The sequence below is a fragment of the Clupea harengus genome, chromosome 25 (assembly GCF_900700415.2).
Source record: "Clupea harengus chromosome 25, Ch_v2.0.2, whole genome shotgun sequence".
Classification (NCBI taxonomy): domain Eukaryota; kingdom Metazoa; phylum Chordata; class Actinopteri; order Clupeiformes; family Clupeidae; genus Clupea; species Clupea harengus.
In genome coordinates, this window is record NC_045176.1 from 4,093,164 (window position 1) to 4,116,869 (window position 23,706).

The window sequence follows — 23,706 nt, forward strand, 5'->3', positions numbered from 1 at the left end:
GTGACATATTCCTTGAGGATAGAAAATGTATACTAGTGTTTTGAAAGAATGATTTGATATTGAGTCCGGTTTGCCATATTCTGATAAATGTAGTGTATGTAGAGAAAGTTTTTTTGCATTTTGAGTTGGTAGAGCTAGTATTTAATTAACAAAATGTGGTATTGAGCAGGAAATTAACAATTTGGCTAATTGTTTGATGTAGGGTGTTGCTGTGTTAGGTATAAGTATAGGTTAATGTTTGTTAGCAATTGTAAAAAAAAAAGAAAAAAGAAATTGACTGTATATTCTGTGAAAACAACAGTAATACAATTCATGATATGGTCCACAAAAGACAGGTGCTTTTTCTGCGAGTTTTGAAAATGTGACAACTTATTGGACAAAAGGATGTTAACGATTAAAAAAAAAAATCAGACACCAAACCTTAAAGCCCAATTTCGCATCCGGCCTCCTAATGATTTTGAGCCTTAACTGTCTGTGAGGTGGTCAGTAACAAGTAGGTGTTTTTCAGTGGAATGATCTCTGCTTGAGGCAGCAACATTTAGTACTCAGTTCCCAGTATTGATTAGTACTGTCAGGGGACTATGGACTTCATCTAGATGGCAGACAATTCCAATGTATCGTTCTTGTGTGTGTTAATCTCCTGAAATATCATCAGTTCCTATACTGATGATCAGATGCTATATTGATACATGATACATTCCCTACAATACTGTCAGTCATACTACAGTAATTTTGTCTCTAGTCCATAACAATATAGAATGTAACCACAGCAACCACTTTTTCACTCACTCAAGACTCCAATACTCACTTCACTCTTCTTGATGCTTTGACCACGGGCAGCATCCTCAGCACACCTGCCTCTGATCTGGCAGGTGATCCCTTTCCCCCATAATCCTCCATGTCAAACTCCTCCAGTTCCTGGTCTGACATCAGCAGCACAAACGCCAGAGCTGACAGCTGGGAAAGAGAGAGATCCGTTTTGGTTTCTTTTCCCTCCCTCAAGTAGGCCTTGACCTCCTCCACCAGTGAGTGGTCGTTCAGTTCATTCAGACAGTGGAACAGGTTGATGCATCTCTCTGGGTTGGGGGCTTCTCTGATCTTATGCTTGATGTACTTGACTGTTTCCTCTGTGTTCAGTGGGCTGCTTCCTGTCTGTGGCAGCAGGTCTTGTAAGAGTTTCTGATTGGACTCCAGGGAGAGGCCCAGAAGAAACCTTAGGAAAAGGTCCAGGTGTCCATTCTCATTCCTTAAGGCCAAATCCACTGCAGTCTGGTGTAGGCCATGACGTTTGTTAGCACTGAGCAGTGAATTAAGCTGAGAGGTTTGGTGTTGGTCAGGCATATTGCTTTCTCTCTTGCTAAAGTGCAAAAACACATATAAAGCTGCTAGAAACTCCTGAATACTCAGATGAACAAAGCAGAACACCTTGCCCTGGTACAGCCCAGCCTCCTCCCTGAAGATCTGGGTGCACATCCCTGAGTACACTGATGCTTCTGTGACATCAATGCCACACTCCCTCAGGTCCTCCTCATAGAAGATCAGATTGCCCTTCTCCAGCTGCTGAAAAGCCAGTTTGCCCAGGGACAGAATGGTCTTCAGGAGTGCATCCGCATCACGGTTTCCATACTTCTGACTCATGTGTTTGGTTTGTATGATCAGGAAGTGTGTGTACATTTGTGTCAAAGATGTTGGAATCTCTCCACTCTCTGCTTCAGTCAGGATGTACTCCAGAACAGTGGCTGCCATCCAACAGAAGACTGGAATGTGACACATGATGTAGAGGCACCTGGAAGACTTCAGGTGTGTGATGATTCTGCTGGCCAGTTCCTCTTTTGTGATTTTCTTCCTGAAGTACTCCTCCTTCTGTGGGTCATTGAAACCCCGGACTTCTGTCACCTGGTCAACACACTCAGGAGGGATTTGATTGGCTGCTGCTGGTCGGGAGGTGATCCACACAAGAGCAGAGGGAAGCAGATTCCCCTTGATGAGGTTTGTGAGAAGAACATCCACTGAGGCAGGTTCTGATACATTGTAGATGCATTCATTGTGCCGGAAATCCAGAGGAAGTCTGCTTTCATCCAGACCATCAAAGATGAAAGCAATGTTGTATCTGTCCTGGTTGGAAAAGGCGAAGTCTTTTGTTTCAGGGAAGAAGTGATGGATGATGTCCATAAGGGTGTATTTCTTGTCTTTAATCAAGTTCAGCTCCCGAAAAGGAAGAGGAAATATAAAGTGAATATTCTGATTGGCATTTTCTTTAGCCCAGTCCAGAATGAATTTCTGTACAGAGACTGTTTTTCCAATGCCAGCAACTCCCTTTGTCAGCACAGTTCTGATGGGTTTGTCTTGTCCGGGTAAGGACTTGAAGATGTCAGTACATTTGATTGGTGTTTCCCTCTTTGTTATTTGTCTCTTGGATGCCATCTCAATCTGTCTGACCTCATGTTCTGTATTGACCTCTACACTTTCCCCCTCTGTGATGTAGAGCTCTGTGTAGATCTTCTCCAGAAAAGTAGGGTTTCCTAGCTTAGGCACGCCTTCAAATACATTCTGAAACTTCTTTGTGAGCCTATATTTGAGCTCTTGTTGACATCTAGGAAACAGTCCATCTAGAGATAAATACATATGATTTAGTCAATCTGACAGCATATGCAAGTGTGTGAAGTGAGCACTTTAAGCCTTTGTCATGAGAGTGATTAACAAATTATGACAGACATCATATACTGTACTGTCAGTAGTCATCATGACAGTCTGTGTTCAGGCATCATCATTAGTACACTGCAAAAAGTGAAATCTTAGTAAGATGAAATATCTTCAATCAAGGCAATATATGCTTGTTTTTGTCTGACAAGATATTTCTTCTTACCAGGCATTTTTTATGTTAGAGCATTTCACTTGCTTCAAGTGTTTCAGTCCTTAATTATCTTAATAAGGTTTTATTACTTGTTACTGAGATTTTATTACTGGTTCTGAGCACGTTAATGCTTGAAACTAGAATTGCCATAATTATAAGGCATTATAAGTACAAAACTGCTTTGTCAAAGTCAGAATTTCTTATTTCAAGCATCTTGTCCTTCTGATCTATAATTTTTTTTTTTTACAGCACAGCACAGCACAGCACAGCAATTATGTATTCCTGTAGACAAAATACTATACAGTGCAAAGACAGTATTAAACTAAGTCAAACTTTTGCTTTAAGAACAGACTTTATCATCCTTTAGCAGGTTAAAGTGAATGAGGAAAACGTGCTTATATTCAGCAAATGCTAGCACCATCATCTTGAAATGAGGCTATATGCTAGGTCATTTATCTTGAAATCAGTACAACTACACTAAAAACAAGTACATTTGCCTATATACCCAAAAGATTTAAGAATTATTTTCTCAATAAGTAGGAATATGTGCTTAAATCCAGCAAATGCTAGCACTATGCTCTTGAAATGAGTCTACATGCCAGGAAATTTATCTTGAAATCTGTAAAGCAACATTAATAACAAGTATATTTGCCTAAATACAAAGAAATGTAAGAATTATTTTCTCAAAATGTAGAAAAATTTAGTTATATTCAGCAAATGCTAGAACCATCATCTTGAAATGAAGCTATATGCTAGGCAATTTAGCTTGAAATCAGTACAGCTACACTAAAACAAGTACATTTGCCTATATACCCAAAAGATTTAAGAATTATTTTCTCAATATGTAGAAAAAGGTGCTTATATTCAGCAAATGCTAGCACCATCATCTTCAAATGAGTCTACATGATAGGCAATTTATCTTGAAATCAGTACAACTACACTAAAAACAAGCACATATGCCCGAATACAAAAGAATGTCAGAATTATTTTCTCAATATATAGAAAAATGTGCTTATATTCAGCAAATGATAGCCCCATCATCTTGGAATGAGGCTATATGCTAGGCATTTTATCTTGAAATCAGTACAACTACACTAAAACAAGTACATTTGCCTATGTACCCAAAAGATTTGAGAATTATTTTCTCAATATGTAGGAAAATGTGCTTAAATTCAGCAAATGCTAGCACTATCATCTTGAAATGAGTCTAAATGCCAGGCTATTTATCTTGAAATGAGTAAATCTACTCTAAAAACAAGTACATTTGCCTCAATAAAAAAAAATGTGAGTATTATTTTCTCAAAATGTAAAAAAATGTGCTTATATTCAGCAAATGATAGCACCATCATCTCGAAATGTAGATAATGTGTTAGGCAATTCATCTTGAAATCAGTAAAGCTACACTAATAACAAGAACATTTGCCTAGATACCGTAAGAATTATTTTCTCAATATCTAGGACAATTTGCTTAAATTTAGTTCCGTTTTTTTATTTTTTATTATAATATTTCAAGCTTTATTTTTTTGGCTTTTTTGCCTTTACTCAGATAGGACAGTAGGTAGAGACAGGAAGCGAGCTGGAGGGAGGGATTGAGAAATGACCGCAAGTCAGACTCGAACCTGAACTCCTACCTGTGTTCCCATCTTGCCCATTCATGGTGCAGGGTTGCTGCCGCTTGCGCCACAGCTCCATCCCTAAAACAGTCATCTGTTGAGGATATTGCCATTTGTTTTGGAGAGTTTCGAATTTAAATGCTCTTACCCGGTAGGAAGAAATATCTTGTCAAACAAAAAACAAGTATATATTGCCTTGATTTAAGATATTTCATCTTACTAAGATGGTGTATCTTAATAAGGTACTATAACTTGTTACTGAGATTTTATTACTGGTTCTGAGCAAAAAAAATCGCTATATTTAAGCAAATTGTCCTAGATATTGAGAAAATAATTCTTACGGTATCTAGGCAAATGTTCTTGAAAAGCTTTACTGATTTCAAGATAAATTGCCTAAGGTACTATAACCTGTTACTGAGATTTTATTATTGGTTCTGAGCAAGTTAGTGCTTGGAACTAGTTTCATCACCACTGGCAAGTACAAAACTGCTTTGTCAAAGTCAGAATCAAGACAAATGTACTTGAATTTGAGCTTAGATGCCCATTGTTTAAAGAAACAATGTTAAGACTCGAACCACATACACATATGTCTGAACATTGGATCCAATGATTTGATCTCTGATGGAAAATTAATCACATAATGCTGTTTAGGTGTAACACTGCGGTCTCTATTATCTCAATGATCAATTGCACATATGCATTGACTTCAAAACTCTCCAAAACAAATGGCAATATCCTCAACAGATGACTGTTTTAGGGATGGAGCTGTGGCACAAGCGGCAGCAACCCTGCACCATGAATGGGTAAGATGGGGATACAGGTAAGAGTTCAGGTTCGAGTCCGACTTGCGGTCATTTCTCAATCCCTCCCTCCAGCTCGCTTCCTGTCTCGCTCTACAGGCCTATCTGAGTAAAGGCAAAAAAGCCGAAAAAATAAAGCTTGAAAAATAATAATTAGAAATAAAAAAAATCGCTGAATTTAAGCAAATTGTCCTAGATATTGAGAAAATAATTCTTACGGTATCTAGGCAAATGTACTTGTTTTTATTGTAGCTTTACTGATTTCAAAATAAATTGCCTAACATAAAGCCTTATTTCAAGATGATGGTGCTAGCATTTGCTGAATATAAGCACATTTTCCAACATATTGAGAAAATAATTCTTATATATTTTGGGCATCTAGGCAAATGTACTTGTTTTAAGTGTAGCTGTACTAATTTCAAGATAAATTGCCTAACATCTAGCCTCATTTCAAGATGACGGTGCTATCATTTGCTGAATATAAGCACATTTTTCTACATTTCGAGAAAAGAATTCTTAATTTTTTTTGTATTTAGGCAAATGCACTTGTTTTTAGAGTAGCTTTACTGATTTCAAGATAAATTGCCTAGCATATAGCCTAATTTCAAGAGGATGGTGCTATCATTTGCTGAATATAAGCACATTTGTTTACATTTTGAGAAAATAATTCTTAAATATTTTGGGTATATAGGCAAATGTACTTGTTTTAGTGTAGCTGTACTGATTTCAAGATAAATTGCCTAGCATGTAGACTCATTTCAAGATGATGGTGCTAGCATCTGCTGAATATAAGCACCTTTTTCTACATATTGAGAAAAAAATTCTTAATTTTTTTTGTATTCAGGCAAATGTACTTGTTTTAGTGTAGCTGTACTGATTTCAAGATACATTGCCTAGTATGTAGACTCATTTCAAGATGATGGTGCTAGCATCTGCTGAATATAAGCACCGTTTTCGACATATTGAGAAAATAATTCTTAACTCTTTTGGGTATAGAGGCAAATGTACTTGTTTTAGTGTAGCTGTACTGATTTCAAGATAAATTGCCTAGCATGTAGACTCATTTCAAGATGATGGTGCTAGCATTTGCTGAATATAAGCACATTTTCCTACATATTGAGAAAATAATTCTTAAATATTTTGGTATATAGGCAAATGTACTTGTTTTTGGTGTAGCTGTACTGATTTCAAGATACATTGCCTAGCATATAGCCTCATTTCAAGATGATGGTGCTAGCATTTAGTGAATATAAGCACGTTTTCCTACATATTGAGAAAAATATTCTTAAATATTTTGACAAATGTACTTGTTTTTAGTCTGGCCACACTAGTTTTAAGATATATTTGGGTTGTTTGAGGCTAGATATTTTTACTTTTTTTTACAAAGTCTTGGTAAGTCAAATCTTCCTGTTCTGTTGGCAGATAATGTAGCTTATTTTAAGTGATATATACCCCATTTTTTTACTTTTTTTTCTTGTTTTTGAAGGCTGATTTTTTGCAGTGTACCCGTCATGACAGCTTTCAGAATTGCATGTTTCAGAACCATGTAAGAATATTTGAGAGCCATTGGAAATTATTGTTAATCGTTAGATGATATTATAGTATTTCTGGACAATGATTGTCATGATATCCTGTGTCATCCACCATGACATCTGGGACATATTAATGGCAGTTTTTACTGAGGGCTTATGGGAAGGGTTCAATTTAGTGTTTTAGGTATTATTAACAGAAAAAAAACACTGTTATTTTTCTAGCGAGATTTGATATAACATACTAAAGGAGTAATTATGTTTATACAGAACATACATATTTATCTTTGAAGTATTCAGTATATTTTGAATCAAGCTGCAATAACAATTTATAATGTTCAGTAACTCAGTGTTGAGTAAATATCTCACATTTCTCCAGTTGCTGAGCAATGATCTCCTGGTTCATGTTCCTCAGGATGTGCACTGCAATCTTCAGAGCTCCATCTCTGGCATCTCTCTGGTCCTCCTCATCCTCCTCCTCCTCACTACAAGGGGATTCTGGGTAATCATGAGTCAGGAGCTTCTTGAGTCTCTTTAGTTCATTCGTCATGAAAGTGATGACTTTGTGTTCAAGCTCCTGATGGCAAATCACATAATTCCATCAGTGATGAAAAAAACAGAATGAAACATTTGCATAACAACTCTTCTACACCTCTGATCAGTTGTTTATATGCATTTAAAAATGCCCTTCGCTTAGAAACTAGGTCTCATTTTTTAAATGCTACACACAATTCACAAACTGCAAACATCACAAATATCTTAAACACAACTATTCATATGGTTATCATATCAATAACTATATAATAGTGGGTGCGTCTGGTGTTCAACCAACCGAAAAGGGCACACGTCACCCCGCTACTCATCGAGCTCCACTGGCTGCCAGTAGCTGCTCGCATTAAGTTCAAGTCACTTATGCTTGCCTACAGAGTGCTTACTGGTTCTGCTCCCACCTACCTAAATGCTCTTGTAAGGGCAAATGTTACACCCAGGACGCTGCGCTCGTCTAGTGAGCGTCGTTTGGCACTGCCGTCCGTGCAAGCACGGCAATCCAGACTATTTTCATTTGTAGTTCCACGTTGGTGGAACGAACTGCCTAGTACTACCAGAGCAGGGGCGTCCCTCTCTACCTTCAAGAAGCTTTTGAAGACCCAACTCTTCAGAGAGCACCTCCCCTCCTAACTGGCACCTGACTAGCGCTTAACTTGCACTTCAGCAGTTACATTCCTGCACTTCTTTTTCCTCTTTTCTAGGTTGTTGTTTTTCTAATTCTCATGTAACGTAGTATTTATTGTTACACCATGCTTTTTTATTGCTCTTAGCTTGACTGTTCTCTCCCTTGTACGTCGCTTTGGACAAAAGCGTCTGCTAAATGACTAAATGTAATGTAAATGTAAATGTAAATGGACAAATCTCAAAAACACTCTTGTCTTTGGTAGGCTAAAGCATTTTGCAGTTAGTGTTACTACAGCACTTCATAGAGAATTCTGACAAAATCTCACACTTTTCAGTACTTTTTCAAATTTTCCAAAACACTATGTAGCACACAGAGATTGCTAGAATGAACAAAAACGAAAAACAGCATGCTTGAAGAAAAAGTTCAGTACAGCAAATCTGAAATATTTCTGTCAAGTCAACATATTTATGGTGCAGATGGCTGTAACAGTACAACAGCAACACTTTATTCTGACTAACTCTGTGACAACAGACTGAATATAAAAGGACACAGAGTACTTTCAGTAATTTCAGTCCTTTTTCCAAAACACTATATTACACACAGAGAGCGTGCCTTCTTCAGTTCAGTGCCAGAACGACCAAAATGCAAAACAGCCTGCTTGAATAAAACGTTCAGTAAAGCAAACTGAAATATTTCAGTAGTTATATATAAATGCTGTAACTGTAACAAAGAGGTTTCACAGTCCAGTGCATTGCCAAAGTGTTCTGTATAAAAACACATGTGTATATTAATATTTTATAGCAGGCTATGTAAAAAGTATAAAAAAGAAAATTATCCTTTGTACACGATACATAAAAAGACACTGTGTGACCGTACCCAGCCACTTATTGGGGTGGTGTCACATCAACTTATCAACATCTTACAAAGGCACACAAGTGTTCAAGATCTGATCATTGGTGTCTTAGAAAGTGAACTATGTGTATAATGTTTTGCAAAAAAGGGTTTTATGAAATTAAAAACGGAGCCAAAGGCTGAGAATTAGCTCATGGTTTTGTTGATTTGGGGTGGGATTTTGGAGTTTCAGAAATCATGTGCCATGTAAAAATCATTACCTAGTTTAGAGCATCAAATGGCAACACAAACACACACACACACACACACACACACACACACACACACACACACACCTTAAATACAGTAGACAATTCAGTTTGACAAGTTTTGCTGAAGGATGGATGAAATGTTCGTTCTTCCTGTTGGACACTGAAGGAAAAACAAGGACAGCAGGTATTGGTCAATAAAGCATTTGCAGGTAAATATCTATGCACCAAACAGCAACACTAAGCACAGAAGTAGTATGTGAGGTATGAGACAAACATTCCATTGCCTTAATTTAAAGATGGCTAATTTCTCCTTGTTTTCACTCTTTTTACCATCCAGGTAAAAGTGATGAGGAGTCGTGTGCTGTTACAAAACGGTAAAATATTCTGCTGCAAAGATAAGTGTACTGCAATGGAATTTAAATTGTAATGCTGAGAATAACTGTATGAGCAGTTGGGTAACCCTGCGCAATGCTGCGCAATGCTGCGCAAGAGCTGGACCCAAATGCACAACATGTAGACAAACTTTGAAACACAAGGGGGAATCTTTACTGACACACCGGCAGGTACAAACAGGAAAGGTGCAGTGAGAAAGAGTGAAACTGAACATGAACAACGTGTCACCATGAACACTGTAAGGAAAGGGGCGTGAACAAAGGCACAAGGGACAACGAAAGCACATGGAATACAGGAAGTAAAAACCCGTGTTAAACTCACACTGCTAGGGAAATGTAAAACTGTACTGTCTGCTACAACAGTAACATTCAACTCTCACCGCCAACCACCTGTCATGGACACACCTATATCTAATATAACCACCTCTCACCAACCACCTGTCATGGACACACCTATATCTTATATAACCACCTCTCAACGTCAACAACCTGTCATGGACACAGCTATATCTTATATATCCTCAAATGCATATTATATTAGGTTCCAAAGTGTTCCTCTTGACAAATAACAATAAACATTCTCTATGCACTCATGATCAGGAATTACCAAGTTTGCTACGGCATGTTTTGTGTTTGCTTTAACGGATTTGCTCAATATAGTCACTCAATATAGTCACTTCAAATGTACTTAATTCTGTAGTCAATAATTGGTCTCTTGTGGTTCCTGCTCCCATACTTGTCAGTATTTTATGATTGCTACAAAACATTCATTTCAGTTAGTTGGACTTGAAGAATTCTTTATATTCCATATCTTCAAAGTTAAAAAAATAGTAACCCATTAGAAAAGTGACTTGTAGTCTGTTATTTGTCCCTGTTAGCAGAGGGATAGCAACAGACATGTTTTATAGATTTAATGGAGTCTAAAGTCCATACAGAGACTTGCACATACACAGAGAAATACATATGAATTGTATTAAACGTAAATAAATGCGGGGTCTCTCACTCATAGGTGAACTACTATGGGTGTTATTTTGTCGATTTTCCAAAACCCTACAAAGTTGTTCTTTTTAAGGAACCAGAACAGGCGGAAATGCTAATCTGCAGCATACAAAATGACAAACCATTTAGACTCATCGTCAATATCTCCCAGTTTAAAACTGATCTCCAGACAGCACTCTTTACATAGCCCTATCCACACATCGGTTTACCAAACAAGGGCTGACTGTCACGCCGGCACTGAGCCCTACTCCTGCCACGCCCCCTCCGGATTCAACTCACCTGCCTTTGTCACATTCCCAGTCCCCTGATTTCCTAATCATGAACACCTGTCACTCCCTCCACCACGCTACTTAATCCCCTCACTTATTTGTCTGGCCTCGTCTTGAATGGACATACCTCCCGTCAACTCAATCTTCTGCATATTTGAGTATTTACAAAAGTGCTATATAAAAATAAAGTATTATTACTATTATTTATTCCTTGTGCCTAAGTCTGATTCCTAGACATTTTCAGTTTTCTGTGTTAATTCCGTTCACCTGTTATCTGTCTCTGGCTGCCTCTGGATAAACTCTGTGTCTCACCTGAAGTCCCTGACATTGATATTGTATTTCCTGATATTCAAACAGAATGATGTATGATATAATGGATGGGGTAATGTTCATGTGAGTCAGATAGACAACATAATTGTAATTTATGGGCTGTCTTTAATCTGCATTCGTTAAAGATGAACACTGTAGTCCATTTGATATTACTCGCACACTCTGTACACATCAAACCACTGTGCAAATTGTTCATACCTGGCATCTGGATGTCCCTCTCCCCCTCTAAAGTTGGTGCCCAGACCTTTTGACCGGTCACTCTTCATGGACACACAGCTGCGTGCAGGAGAGTCTGGCCTCCATTTCTGAGTTTGGCTTTACAAAGAAAAATGGCATAATACTGTATTGCAGTTGTGTACGTCACTGAATATATCTAAATGCTCTTTATCAGATGGCGCGACAGATCAAACCACTGTGCAAATTGTTCATACCTGGCATCAGGATGACTGTCTCCCCTTTTGAAGTTGATGTGCTGATCTTTTGAGAGGTCACACGTGGACCCACCGCTGGGTGCAGGTGACTTCGGCGTCTCTTTTGGAGTCAGACTTTACAAACAACCCAAAGCCATAATATTACAATATCTGTATGTTCTTTCTTTTGTGATTTGACAAATGAGCTGGAGGTGGTTGAATCACCACAAACTCACACTCTCTCACTCTCTCTCACACACTCTCACACACTCTCACACACACACACACACACACACACACACACACACACACACACACACACACACACACACACACACACACACTCCTCACCTGAAGTCTCCATGACTGCCTCCACCAGCAGAGTGTCCATGGTGACTCGTGTTGGAGGCAGAACTGTAGTCACTCCCTGCATGTATAAGCATTATTTATTTTCAGTCTAGAACTTTTAAAGTAATCCTCCTCATCTTCCATAAACAGATTTCAGTAAATCTGTAGTTTTTGAATGTAACAGGGACATCGGTTACATCAACATGATCAGTTTAACATTTTGTTGAACACCAAAAATGGAAAATTGCTCCACTGTTTTATTTCCAGTGACTAGTACGTATTATGCAACCTCCCTATCTACTACCTGGTTGTTTTAAGATAGTAGAAGGATTTTCACTCCAGGAATGCCACACTGTGCGTACTGATTGCAGTTAGCTATTTGGGGATTCTGCAAGCTACATGGGAATGTACAGAAATGTAATACACTACCACGCCTGAAAGATGCACACACAAAGAATGAACAAAATATACAGTCGCCGGTTTGAGAAATAATCGTTTGAAACTCGACCCCACTTGTTGGCCTACACTTCATTCATTTATCTTTAATGTGAGTGTTGGATACTTATACCATCATGTAGCCTACATATCACCTGTCAGGTAGGGCACCTGACAATGGTATCAACCAAAGTAAAACCCTGGAAGACGCATTATGCTTTATATTTCCGAGAGGGAAGAAATTCTTCGTGAAGGCCTCCAAGCGGGGTCGAGTTCTAAACAGTGATTTCTCAAACCTGAGACTGTATATTTTGATCATTCTTTGTGTGGCATCTCTCAGGCGTGGTAGTGTATTACAGTGTATTATAGTGAGCCGATTATGTTCCCCTTGTGATTTCTGTTTCTCTTTACGCACCCATACTAGAAGTCTTGCGTGTTTTCAAGGTTGCCGTTTGTAATCACAAAACCAAGGTAAGTGAGCAGGACACCTGGATATACGGGAAACAAAATGGTTAAAAAAGGATTGAAAATCATAACAGAATGGAAAAATACACACTTAAAAAATGTTGTAGTTTACATAATGTATTACCACATTTATAAATATGCAAAGTGTGAGTATTTGTCTTGTGCCGACGGGTTGTCCACACACCCTGTGTGGAACCACCTCCTGCAGATATCACAGGCAATACTGTATGTTAACTAAAAAAGTGACCCACTGTTTTAAAGAAATACTGACAGCTACAGTCCCAGTTAATTCATTAAATAGTGAATGCTGCACACCAACAAACGCTAGTCATAGTTACTTCTGCTGTCGTCTCCATATAGCTCAGTGGAGAAAAGATGTTGAAGTGGGGAATAATGAAAATAGATTTTTTTTATTAGTTTCCTTACATTTAGTTTTCATGTGTTAATGATATGATCTTAATAAGGTCATCAGAATAAGGTGTTTCCCTAACGGAGAACTACAGGTATCCACAGTGACACAAATGGGTGTTGTTTTTAATCTACGGAAGCAACGCTGCTTCGATGCAATGCTCCGGTATCGAAAGCCAAACAACTCAAACACACGTGTCTCGAGATAAGGAAGCAACACTGCTTTGAAGCAATGTTTCTCACCTCGAAGTAAGAACATTTTCTTACATAATGTCTTTCAGTCAGCATTTTATGGAGGTTTTCCTTTAAAATAGGAGGCTCCTTTACTACACTGGGATAGATTTTCCTTATGATTACTCCGAGTCCACAGATTTCCACTAATATAAGGAAGTTAGTAATGTTTACTTCTTCAAAGGTACCATGACATCTCTGACCCTAGTTAGTGATATGTACTGCCTCTCAGTAAAGATACCATGACATCTCTGACCCTAGTTAGTGATGTGTACCACCTCTCATCAAAGGTACCATGACATCTCTGACCCTAGTTAGTGATGTGTACTACCTCTCAGCAAAGGTACCATGTCATCTGGCAACTGCCATCACTGATCCTCCCCCTAAGAGTCACGTAGCCTCATGTAGTCTCTCAGCTTCACTCTGTCTTCTACTCTGTCTGTTAGCTCTCAAGTAACCAGTATTTATAGCAAAGTAAAACTTCACATTATGAAAATGAAACATCTCTATGTGTAAATACATTTTACTAGTAGAACACAATTTTGCGATTTACCCTTGTGTGTGGATTTTTCTAGTGTTGCCGACATCTGCCTGTTTAACAAAACCCTGCTTTTGCCTTCTCCCTACTGGATTATCTGCATGATCTTTTTCAAACTGCCTGCTTGTGTACCGAACTCCGACCTGACCTTGAGGAAATCAGAATTTAAGGTTCAGAGTTAATAATGATGTACAATATTCAATAATCCAATGCATCTTATATCTATTTGTAACTGTTGCTTTTATTTGGACTGGCTGTATATTCAGGCAGAGGAAATGACCTGAGGGAGGTGTGAAAGTGGTCTCAGTTGCTCACAGCTGGATCCCTTCACCCATTGTCTCTGAGTAAGCGAATGGTTCGTAGCCTTCCTGTCTCCAGGATCATAATCTGATACATATTCATGAAGGGGTGGAACTATAGGCCGACACCCCTTATACTCAGAGGGTATATAACTGAAATGTTACAATGGCTGATAAGAAGCTCTGTTGAGTGAACTTCTGTCTCTGTCCTTTGGTGCGCATCATTGTACAAGATTAAACCTGTCCCCTTGACAAGAGCTCCACCCTATTGAGGCAAAGTGTACATGGAATATTGTTAGATTGTTGCGACTGCTCTTCTGTGGTTTGAAAGAACACAGGCAAACATGTCTGTCAGAATTAACCTTCCATTCAGGCTCATTAAATTATACTTTCGATGTAAAAATATCAGCACAACAGAATGTAGGTCTCCTTGCATTGTGCTCAGTTAAATGTCCATTACACTTGAAACTGGGTCTGTCTGTCTGTCTGTCTGTCTGTCTGTCTGTCTGTCTGTCTGTCTGTCTGTCTGTCTGTCTGTCTGCCATGTAAAAGCAGATAGTCACAGGGCAGAGGAGCCAGAACCACACACACATCATCTACTCTGGCCTGGCACAGTGCCACAAGAGCTGGCAGAGAACTGTAGCAGGGCAGCTATGGGGAATGTAGCCGAGGCATAGGGCTGTAAATAGTTGCATCAACTTACAAAACATCGTTAACAAAAAATCAAAGGTTTCAGGAAGCACACATTGTTAAAATGTGCAAAAGTATAGCCTGGCTGTGGTCAAAATGCGTATTACCTATATGTGCTCTGTATATGAATATTTTTACTTAACATATAACATTATTGTAATTTTGAAAACCTAGGTCTATTGATACATGTAAAATGCTCTGTAACATTTGGTACACATTTTGAAAAACCCTGTTTGATATTGTGCTGACAAGTTTACTGTGTTTCTGTCTCTGGAAAGATAACACATTGGTAAAATAGTGATGTAAGACATCATGGACCAATCAGCTTACAGTGATCCCATACATGTAGATTCTGGAACTTAGAAACTCTTTAAATTCTATATAACCTTTACCTATAGTATGAAGGTCATTATATTAAAAACTTTACCATTCTGTGAAGAAAATGTATAAATGTTTTGCATATTAACTTTTGGAGTGATTGAAATCGGTGCTGTGGACAATAACAATTAATTTTCTTTTGCAACATCTCTCTGGAGTGCCTGGACTGTCTGTGATTGTGGACTGCACAAAGTTTTTTATACGTCTACCAGGAAATACCCCACCATTTTCTTTAACTTTTTTTTCTTTTCAACTCTTAAAAACACATATGGTATATTAGCGATGGATAAAGGCCCAGCAAGTGACATCTGATCCATCTGAATATTGTTACAAATGTTTTAAACACACTTAGAATATCAAGTTGTCGCCCAAGGCAGCCTACAGTTAGCCTTGTCTATTTCTTTTTTCGATGTGGACAATATTCAAGCTGGCATAGTGCTACAAGTAACATAAAATAGTTATGATAATCAAAAATACATAGAGATCAAGTAAAAACACCAACTCACCTTTTCATTAAATACACCTAGTCCTCCCAACTGGAGAAACAGTCCTACCCAGCATGAAATCCATCGACGCTAATGTACCTGGACAAACAGGTTCAACCAGCTAGTGGAAAGTTTTCTTTCACTTTAGTAAATTCCCAAACACGTGGACGTTTTTTTTCCAATAGAAAGAGTTCCACCCTATGGAGAGTCAAAGTGGACATGGATTATTGTGGTATTGTTGCACCTGTTCTTCTGTGGTTTGAAAGAACACAGGCAAACACATCTGTCTGAATTAAGCGTCCATTCAGGCTCATTAAATCATACTTTCCATGTAAAAATATCAGCACAACAGAATGTAGGTCTCCTTGCATTGTGCTCGGTTAAATGCCCATTACACTTGGAATTGTGTATGTCGGTATGTCTGTCTGTCTGTCTGTCTGTCTGTCTGTCTGTCTGTCTACCATGTAAAAGCAGATAGACACAGGGCAGAGGAGCCAGAACCACACACACAGATCATCTACTCTGGCCTGGCACAGTGCCACAAGGGCTGGCAAAGAAATGTAGCAGGGCAGCTATGGGGAATGTAGCCGAGGCGTAGGGCTGCTTTCTGATACACACACGTTGTCTGTAAGTAGTTGTGTAAGGCAAGCCGGGAATCTTTGGATTGTAAAACAGAGATGGCCTTCTAGTTGCAATTACTCACTAGATGTGGGTCAGTTGTTGTTTGATTATGCCTGTAACAACATTCCAGAACTGCATTGTTCCATTTGGTTGACTTCCCCACACACCTGCTGGTGTTCTTATCTCTACCACGTGTCTCTGGTTTTGTCCCTGTGCTTTTCCATACAAGGGTTTAACTAAGGCCAGAAAAATGGATTCAAGATATTGCATTCGAAGATAATTTCTTTGTCATGTTTGGTTCATTTGAATGGTATCAGTCTGAGTGGTACAGTGGTCTCCGTCCTGCAGCTGAATACACCAGTCTTAACATGGATCTCAGAAACATGAGAATTCTGGTCACTTTGGGTTGTAGGTAACGTCCCTCTTGAGCAAACCAACCCCCTCATTAGGTGACAACCCCCTCTATCTGTCTGTTTGACTGTGTGATCCCCATCATAAACATCACTGTACATGTGATTCATTATTACACCAGATGGATGGCAGGACTAAATAAAATGGGTATTTAAGGGGAAGATAGTCAAAGGAGTATTCTGTAGCCAGGGCCTCCTGCACTCTATGTGTGTAGCCATCATCCTCTGAGCAGCCAGGTATGTTCATAATCTCTGAATGTTTGAATGTTTCATAGGTTTCTCTTATATTTGTAACTTTAGATTATTCACTTTAGACTCGTTTGAATATGTAACTGCATTAGTAACTTGTACCTATGTGGAGCAAATCCCACAGCATCTGTATCAGATCAAGGGCTCAGAGTCCACTGCTGTACAGAAGCACCACTGGCAACTTAGAACATAACCTTAGCTTAGCCTTAACAGTGTGGAAAAACATACATGAGCATATTTGTACACATGTGCACGAGTTCATATTAAAATAATGCTACGCGGAATCATCCTGTTGTCCTCAAATGTCTTCACTTCCCTTATCCTTAGGGTCTCAGAGAGTCCAGCTATTTTAGAAGTGTTGAAGTTCATAATTAGATAGTTCCAAATCAGACTATATGTCTTATGATTGTTATATGTGGTTCATGCACTTACAGTATATGTCCTAGAATTAGAATTGGGGAAGAATCCCTGAATGTCTGTGTTCTCATGTGTAACTTAATGTTCTTGTGATACCTGTGTGACTCTGTCTCTTAGTATATCCTGTCCCTGTGTTCTTAGAGATGAGAATGAATCGTTCCTGGGACTGTGTGTCTCTTAAGTCATTATATCACTCTCACACCTGAGCGCATTTCCTGCAACATTAGAAATCTTCTCTAGATCGCCAGGATAACACTTGATAATAGACTCTGCTGACTCAGTGTGACCTATGTAAGCTCCTGTCAGACCTGAGAAACTAAAACTGATTCTGATTCTGTTCTAATCAGAGAAGCTGATGAATTATTATGTGAACCCATGCTTGCTCTCTCTCCCTTGGTCTTTACCATTGTAATGTATTAAACCTTGTTCCTGATTGCCTGACTGAGTCTCCATTAACTTTGGATATGTTCTTTCAAATATATTTTTTAAATGGGTCTGACTTCAATTATTCATTTATATAATCAGTTCATCCAAAATGACCATATTTTAACACATTTTAGGTACCCACTTTAGGTGCACATATGGTACAAAATTGATTAAAAAAAGTAATGGTGGATTGTAAAGCACTATCTTAAAACCTGATTTGAAATATTTATAATTTCTTATAATCCAAAAAAGAAATGAAAACATTTTGTTTTGCTATCCAGACATAATACTCGAAAACTGTGTACAAACACATGATAGTTACACCCAACCACCACCATCACTAAGATCAACATCCAGATTGCTGCCAGATTGCCCAAGGTTTTCCCCTATACCTGATCCATCACACTACCATAGAGTCCATAGCCACCGAGATACTAAGGCTGGGGTAGATGACATGCCTCTTGTTTCCCTACTTTTCCATGATGTACAGATGAGTTATGTGTGTCTGCTTCACAAATACATTTGTCAAATCAGGATCCTCCACATGATCCTCAGTCTAACGGTGCAAACCCATGACAGCGACGCGATACGCTTCCATCGCTTTGAGTGGGCGTGTGGAAATAGCATTTTCAAACTGTCAGAGACGACACCAAACAATCTGATTGGCCGCTGCGGGAAAAATCGCTCCTCATTTGCATAGGATTCAACATTTTCCAACTTTTATCGGTCGCATCGCCCAAAACGGTGGTCTACATCACAATGGATTGGCTCCCGTTGAAATGCATGGGATTAGAATATCGCGTCGCTCGTAACGGTGTCATGGGTTTGCACCGTAAGACACCTGCTATTCATTCTCACTCTCATCAATCATGATCACTAAGGCACATGACAAGAACCCTCATTAGCAGCACATTTCTTTCAAAACCAAAGTGATTGTAACTGATTAGTGAAAGTGACAGATTAGTGAATGTAACTGATTAGTGAATATAACTGATTAGTGAATGTAACTGATTAGTGTATATAACGGATTAGTGAATGTAACCGATTAGTGAATGTAAATGATGAGTGAATATTAATCATTAGTGAATACAATTGATTAATCGCTTTTTGCTTCCTTCCTTCAGAGTCTGAAATGTTTTTGTTCTATTCTCCTTACAAAGTGCTCATTTATTTGTTTAGTTTCTGGGGGTGTTATTGTTATGTCTCTAGGACAAAAAACGCACGTACCTTTAAAGGCAATTCCCCACAACACCACAATATCCCTCACGGGACAACGTTGTGTGGTAAGGGTTAATGGTTACACCAACCCCCCCCCCCATTCTTTTGTTTTTGCTGGAGAAACTTTCCCCAAAGTGTGTGTGGGTGTGTGTATGTACAGTATCACGTCGTTTCACGTCCCTCCACTTCTCCTGTCAGAGCTGGGCTCTTTGGCAGAAAGAAGGACTCATATTGCAACATCAGAGTGAAAGTACTCTCCCCAAGATCACAGTGAAGAGTCAATATCCATCACCCTGATTGATCACCACATGCCTTCAGTCTCCTCCAAGGCTTCCCTGTCTCCACAAAATTGGATATAATAAAAGGTCTCCCCTATTCTGCATCTTGGTTGAGTGAAATACAGCATTCCGTATTCTTAGCCACGATAAATACCGGGTTATGCTGTTTGGTTAAATGAATGTCCAACAGCATTTCAGGAGATAATTAGTGATGGACTGAGCAAAATTATTCAGTGTAGAAATTCAGTAGAAAAAAAGCAACACCATTATAACTGGTTTCACTGTCAAGCCGCACACATACAATGCCATAATGAATTACTTATGACATTTATCTTACTGTTAGTGTAGATCAATTTGGATGAATGTGTGTGATAATGAAAAGATGCAACTTTTTGGGTTTATGCAAACACACATTGTTTTTTTCCCAATGAGCACAAGACATTAGAGACAAGACGAGAAGAATACTTTCTTCTTTCCCACCTAACATTGAGAGCACAGTTTTCACCATAACCACTTCAAGCATTCTTAGTCACAGCGCCACCCTCTGTTCACTCAGTGAAAGACTCTACTTCAGAAAACATTTCATTACATCTCATGACATTTCATGGTAACATCAAAAAGCTTATTGATAACCAGATATTAAATCTGACCAGATATGTTCATTAATATTACACACATCATTTGAAGTCAGTACCGGTCACATGACCAAGACATGGACTTCCATCTTAAACAGGAACGCCACCTTGAAGATGAACTACCCCCTTAATCATGAGACCACATGAAAGCCTTGAATCTGTTTGAGCAGCACCCCTGATCAGCTCTGGTTAGTGCTGTGCTCACTCACACCATTAGCAGGAGGGGTTTGGGTGCAACATGGACACAGGACACTAAATCAAACACATCATAAAACACAGGCAATATCTGCTGGAAATACAGTCCCTACAGGTACAACATTATTGAAGAAGAAGAATCAGATTACAAATGGTGATTTAATTAATTCAGAAATGGTGATTATATATACAGTCCCTACATGTACAACATAGGAAGGAAAGAGGAGTCCATTTACAACAGTGATTGTATTAATTCAGAAATGGTGATTATAGATCACTAGAAAACTAAATAACTACAAAACTGGGTCCCCACTCAAACACAACAAAGGAAAATATTTACATGTTGACACATAGTTTTGATGGAAATTGATATTGCCATTAATTTATAGACTTACATTGCATTGCAAGCATGTTCTCCTGTGTGTGTGTGTGTGTGTGTGTGTGTGCCATGTGCATTGATAGTCTTGGCACACCTTTGTTTAAAGCCCCTAGCAGACATTTCCCCCCCCTGCCCCAGGTGGAGGAATACACATCAATTGTCCACCATTTTGGCTTTGTGTTCCGGAACCTTCCGTAAGAAGGTCACCTCCCCTTCCCAACCTTGACCTGTAAAAAACATCCCCAATGTTGACCCTTGACCCCACTGTAACCTCCCATGATTGACTTGTATATATACTGTAACACTGTGAGGCTCTTTAGTCTTTGCCTGCCTCTACTTGATGATGGAATTGACTCCCTGCAGGAGCACCTTGAAATACACCTCCAGAAACCTTTGATTCGCCTCGTGGTCTTTTGTCTAATAGATTGTTGGCCTGAGATTCCCTATCAGTTTGTAGAAGTATTATAGAAAAGACTGATATTTTATCTAGTAAGGATTAAATAGAGAATCTTTAAGATTAGTGCTTGATGTAAAAAAAGGATTATTGATTAATTAATCAGTTTACAAATATTGGTTTAATCAGGTGAGAGATGATGGTTATATATCACTAGAAAACTAAATAATCCTTTAAAGTTTCGCAGTGGACAGCTAGACACACAGTGCTGATCCGTGGGGCAGCTGGATGATCATCTGGTACTGAGTGTCTGGAAACTGCAGCATCAGCAGCAGCTCTGCTCCAGTCAGACTGATGGATGATTGATGGCTCCCTAGTTAATACCTGTTGAGGAGATTTTGAAGATTACATCATCCTCACTATGAGATTTCCCCATTAGGATTCCTCAACACTGACATGTGTAAACATGTAGAACAGCTCTGCTCCAGTCAGACTAATGACTGATTAAAGGTTCTCCAGGAAATGTCTGCTAACGACATTTTACATATCACACAGATTATACTCCGATTATAATATTTTACACATCGCACAAATCAAAATATATTCTATATAGAGATGATAAATGGACACAGTGACACATGTTGATATGGAATGTTTTTGTATGTGCTGTATTCATTACTTACTCTAGTACAGTCAGCTTATATTTAGGATCTTTCTGTAGAGCAGAAAGCAGCTCCACATCAGACTGCTGTAGGTTGTTTAATCCCAGGTGCAGCTCTCTCAGACTGGAGGGGTTTGATCTGAGAGCTGAAGCTAAAGATGAGCAGCTCCTCAGTGTAATGATACAGCACCTCAGACTGTAAACACACACACACACACTGTAAGGCCACAGCACCTCAGGCTGTACACACATTTGAATAACACATTATAGAGAACACAGAATCAACACAAAGCCCAACACGCCCCACATTCAAACTACACAAAAACATTCATACACATACACAAAACACAAACACATTCACTGTCATGCACACTACACAAAAACATTCACTGTCATATACACCACACAAAAACATTCACTGTCATACACATACACACCACACAAAAACATTCACTGTCATACACATACACACCACACAAAAACATTCACTGTCATACACACCACACAAAAACATTCACTGTCACATACATACACACCACATATACACCGTATTCACTGCCATACACATACACACACACCACACAAAAACATTCACTGTCATACACATACACAGTATTCACCGTCATACACATACACCATATTATGAGGGGCAGTCTAGGACATAACTATTGAGACACTCTCACACTCACTACTGAGACACTCTCACACATACTAATGAAACACTCTAACATTCACTACTGAAACGCTCTCACACTCACTACTGAAACACTCACACATACATACATACATACATACATACTCTGTAACCCTATGCACGCTCATATATAAAACCTTATACATACTCGTCTGAAACACTTACACATACATATGAGAAACACACACGCATACATACATACCTCTGTGTCATATACACATACATATGAAATGCTTACATGCATACAAGTGAAACATTTATACGTATCTATGTATCTATCTGAAACACTCATGCATACACATATGAAAATGCATATATATATGTTGAACACCTATACATTCATAACTGAATCTCTTGCATATGATTACAAAGATAGAAAAAGTTTAGATACATGTGCAAGTGTTTCACATATATTTGTATAAATGTTTCAAATGTGTATGTATACATTTTTCAGTTATATGTATTTATGCTCTTACATGAGGATGTGCAAGCGTTTCACATGTATTCATACAAGTAATTTCAGTAGTGACCGTGAGAGCGTTTCAATAGTGAGTGTAAGAGCGTTTCAATAGTGAGTGTAAGAGCGTTTCAGTAGTATGTATGAATGAAATTTCAAGGTCAAGGTCAAGGTCGTCAGTTACGTCAGTTACACCTTACGTCTAGATATAGTTTTCAGTCCCACTACGTTGGCTATCTGTAAAGCATTGTAGGAAGCACCTGGATGATCCTCGAAGTAGGAAAGTATTTCACTATCACAAACATGTGTGTGTTTGTGTGTGAGAGAGAGAGTGAGAGTGAGAGTGTGTGTGTTTCAGTGACTCTGTGTGACAGACAGACAATAATGTGTGAATGCACATACACACGGACACACTCTCTCTCACACACACACACACACACACACACACACACACACACACACACACACAAACTGGCAGACTTACTCCAGTTCCTTCAGTCTGCAGTTTGGATGCTCTAGAGCAGTAGAAAGGAGCTCCACTCCTGAATCTCCCAGATTATTGCCTCTCAGGTTCAGTTGTCTCAGACTGGAAGAGTTTGAGCTGAGAGCTGAAGATAAAGCTGCACAGCTCTTCTCTGTGAGTTTACAATCCAACAGCCTGTAGACACACACACATTACATGTTAGTGACCACCTCATACGGCTCAAAATCATTTGGATATCAGATGAGAAATTGTGTTTTGATGTTTGGTGTCTTTGAAGTTTTTTTACAATCACTAGCATCCTTTCGTCCAAACTGTAGTCACATTTTCAAAACTCGCACAATTAGCACAACATCTGTCTTGTGGACCATACCATGAATTGTATTACTGTTCTTTTCACAGAATACGCAGTACATTTTTTTTTTATACAATTCCTAACAA

The 23,706-nt window shown here is 38.8% G+C and overlaps 1 protein-coding gene across 1 annotated transcript in view; it reads right to left on the reverse strand.

The window, feature by feature from the left end:
• The window catches only part of LOC105902246 (protein NLRC3-like), a 176,409-nt gene that overhangs the window by 73,412 nt on the left and 79,291 nt on the right, over positions 1-23,706 (reverse strand). The window contains exons 6-7 of the mRNA XM_042703692.1: positions 7,166-7,373; positions 809-2,609 (exon numbers count right to left, since the gene is read on the reverse strand). Of these exons, the coding sequence (XP_042559626.1) occupies positions 809-2,609; positions 7,166-7,373 (2,009 nt within the window). The remainder of the gene's footprint in view (positions 1-808; positions 2,610-7,165; positions 7,374-23,706) is intronic.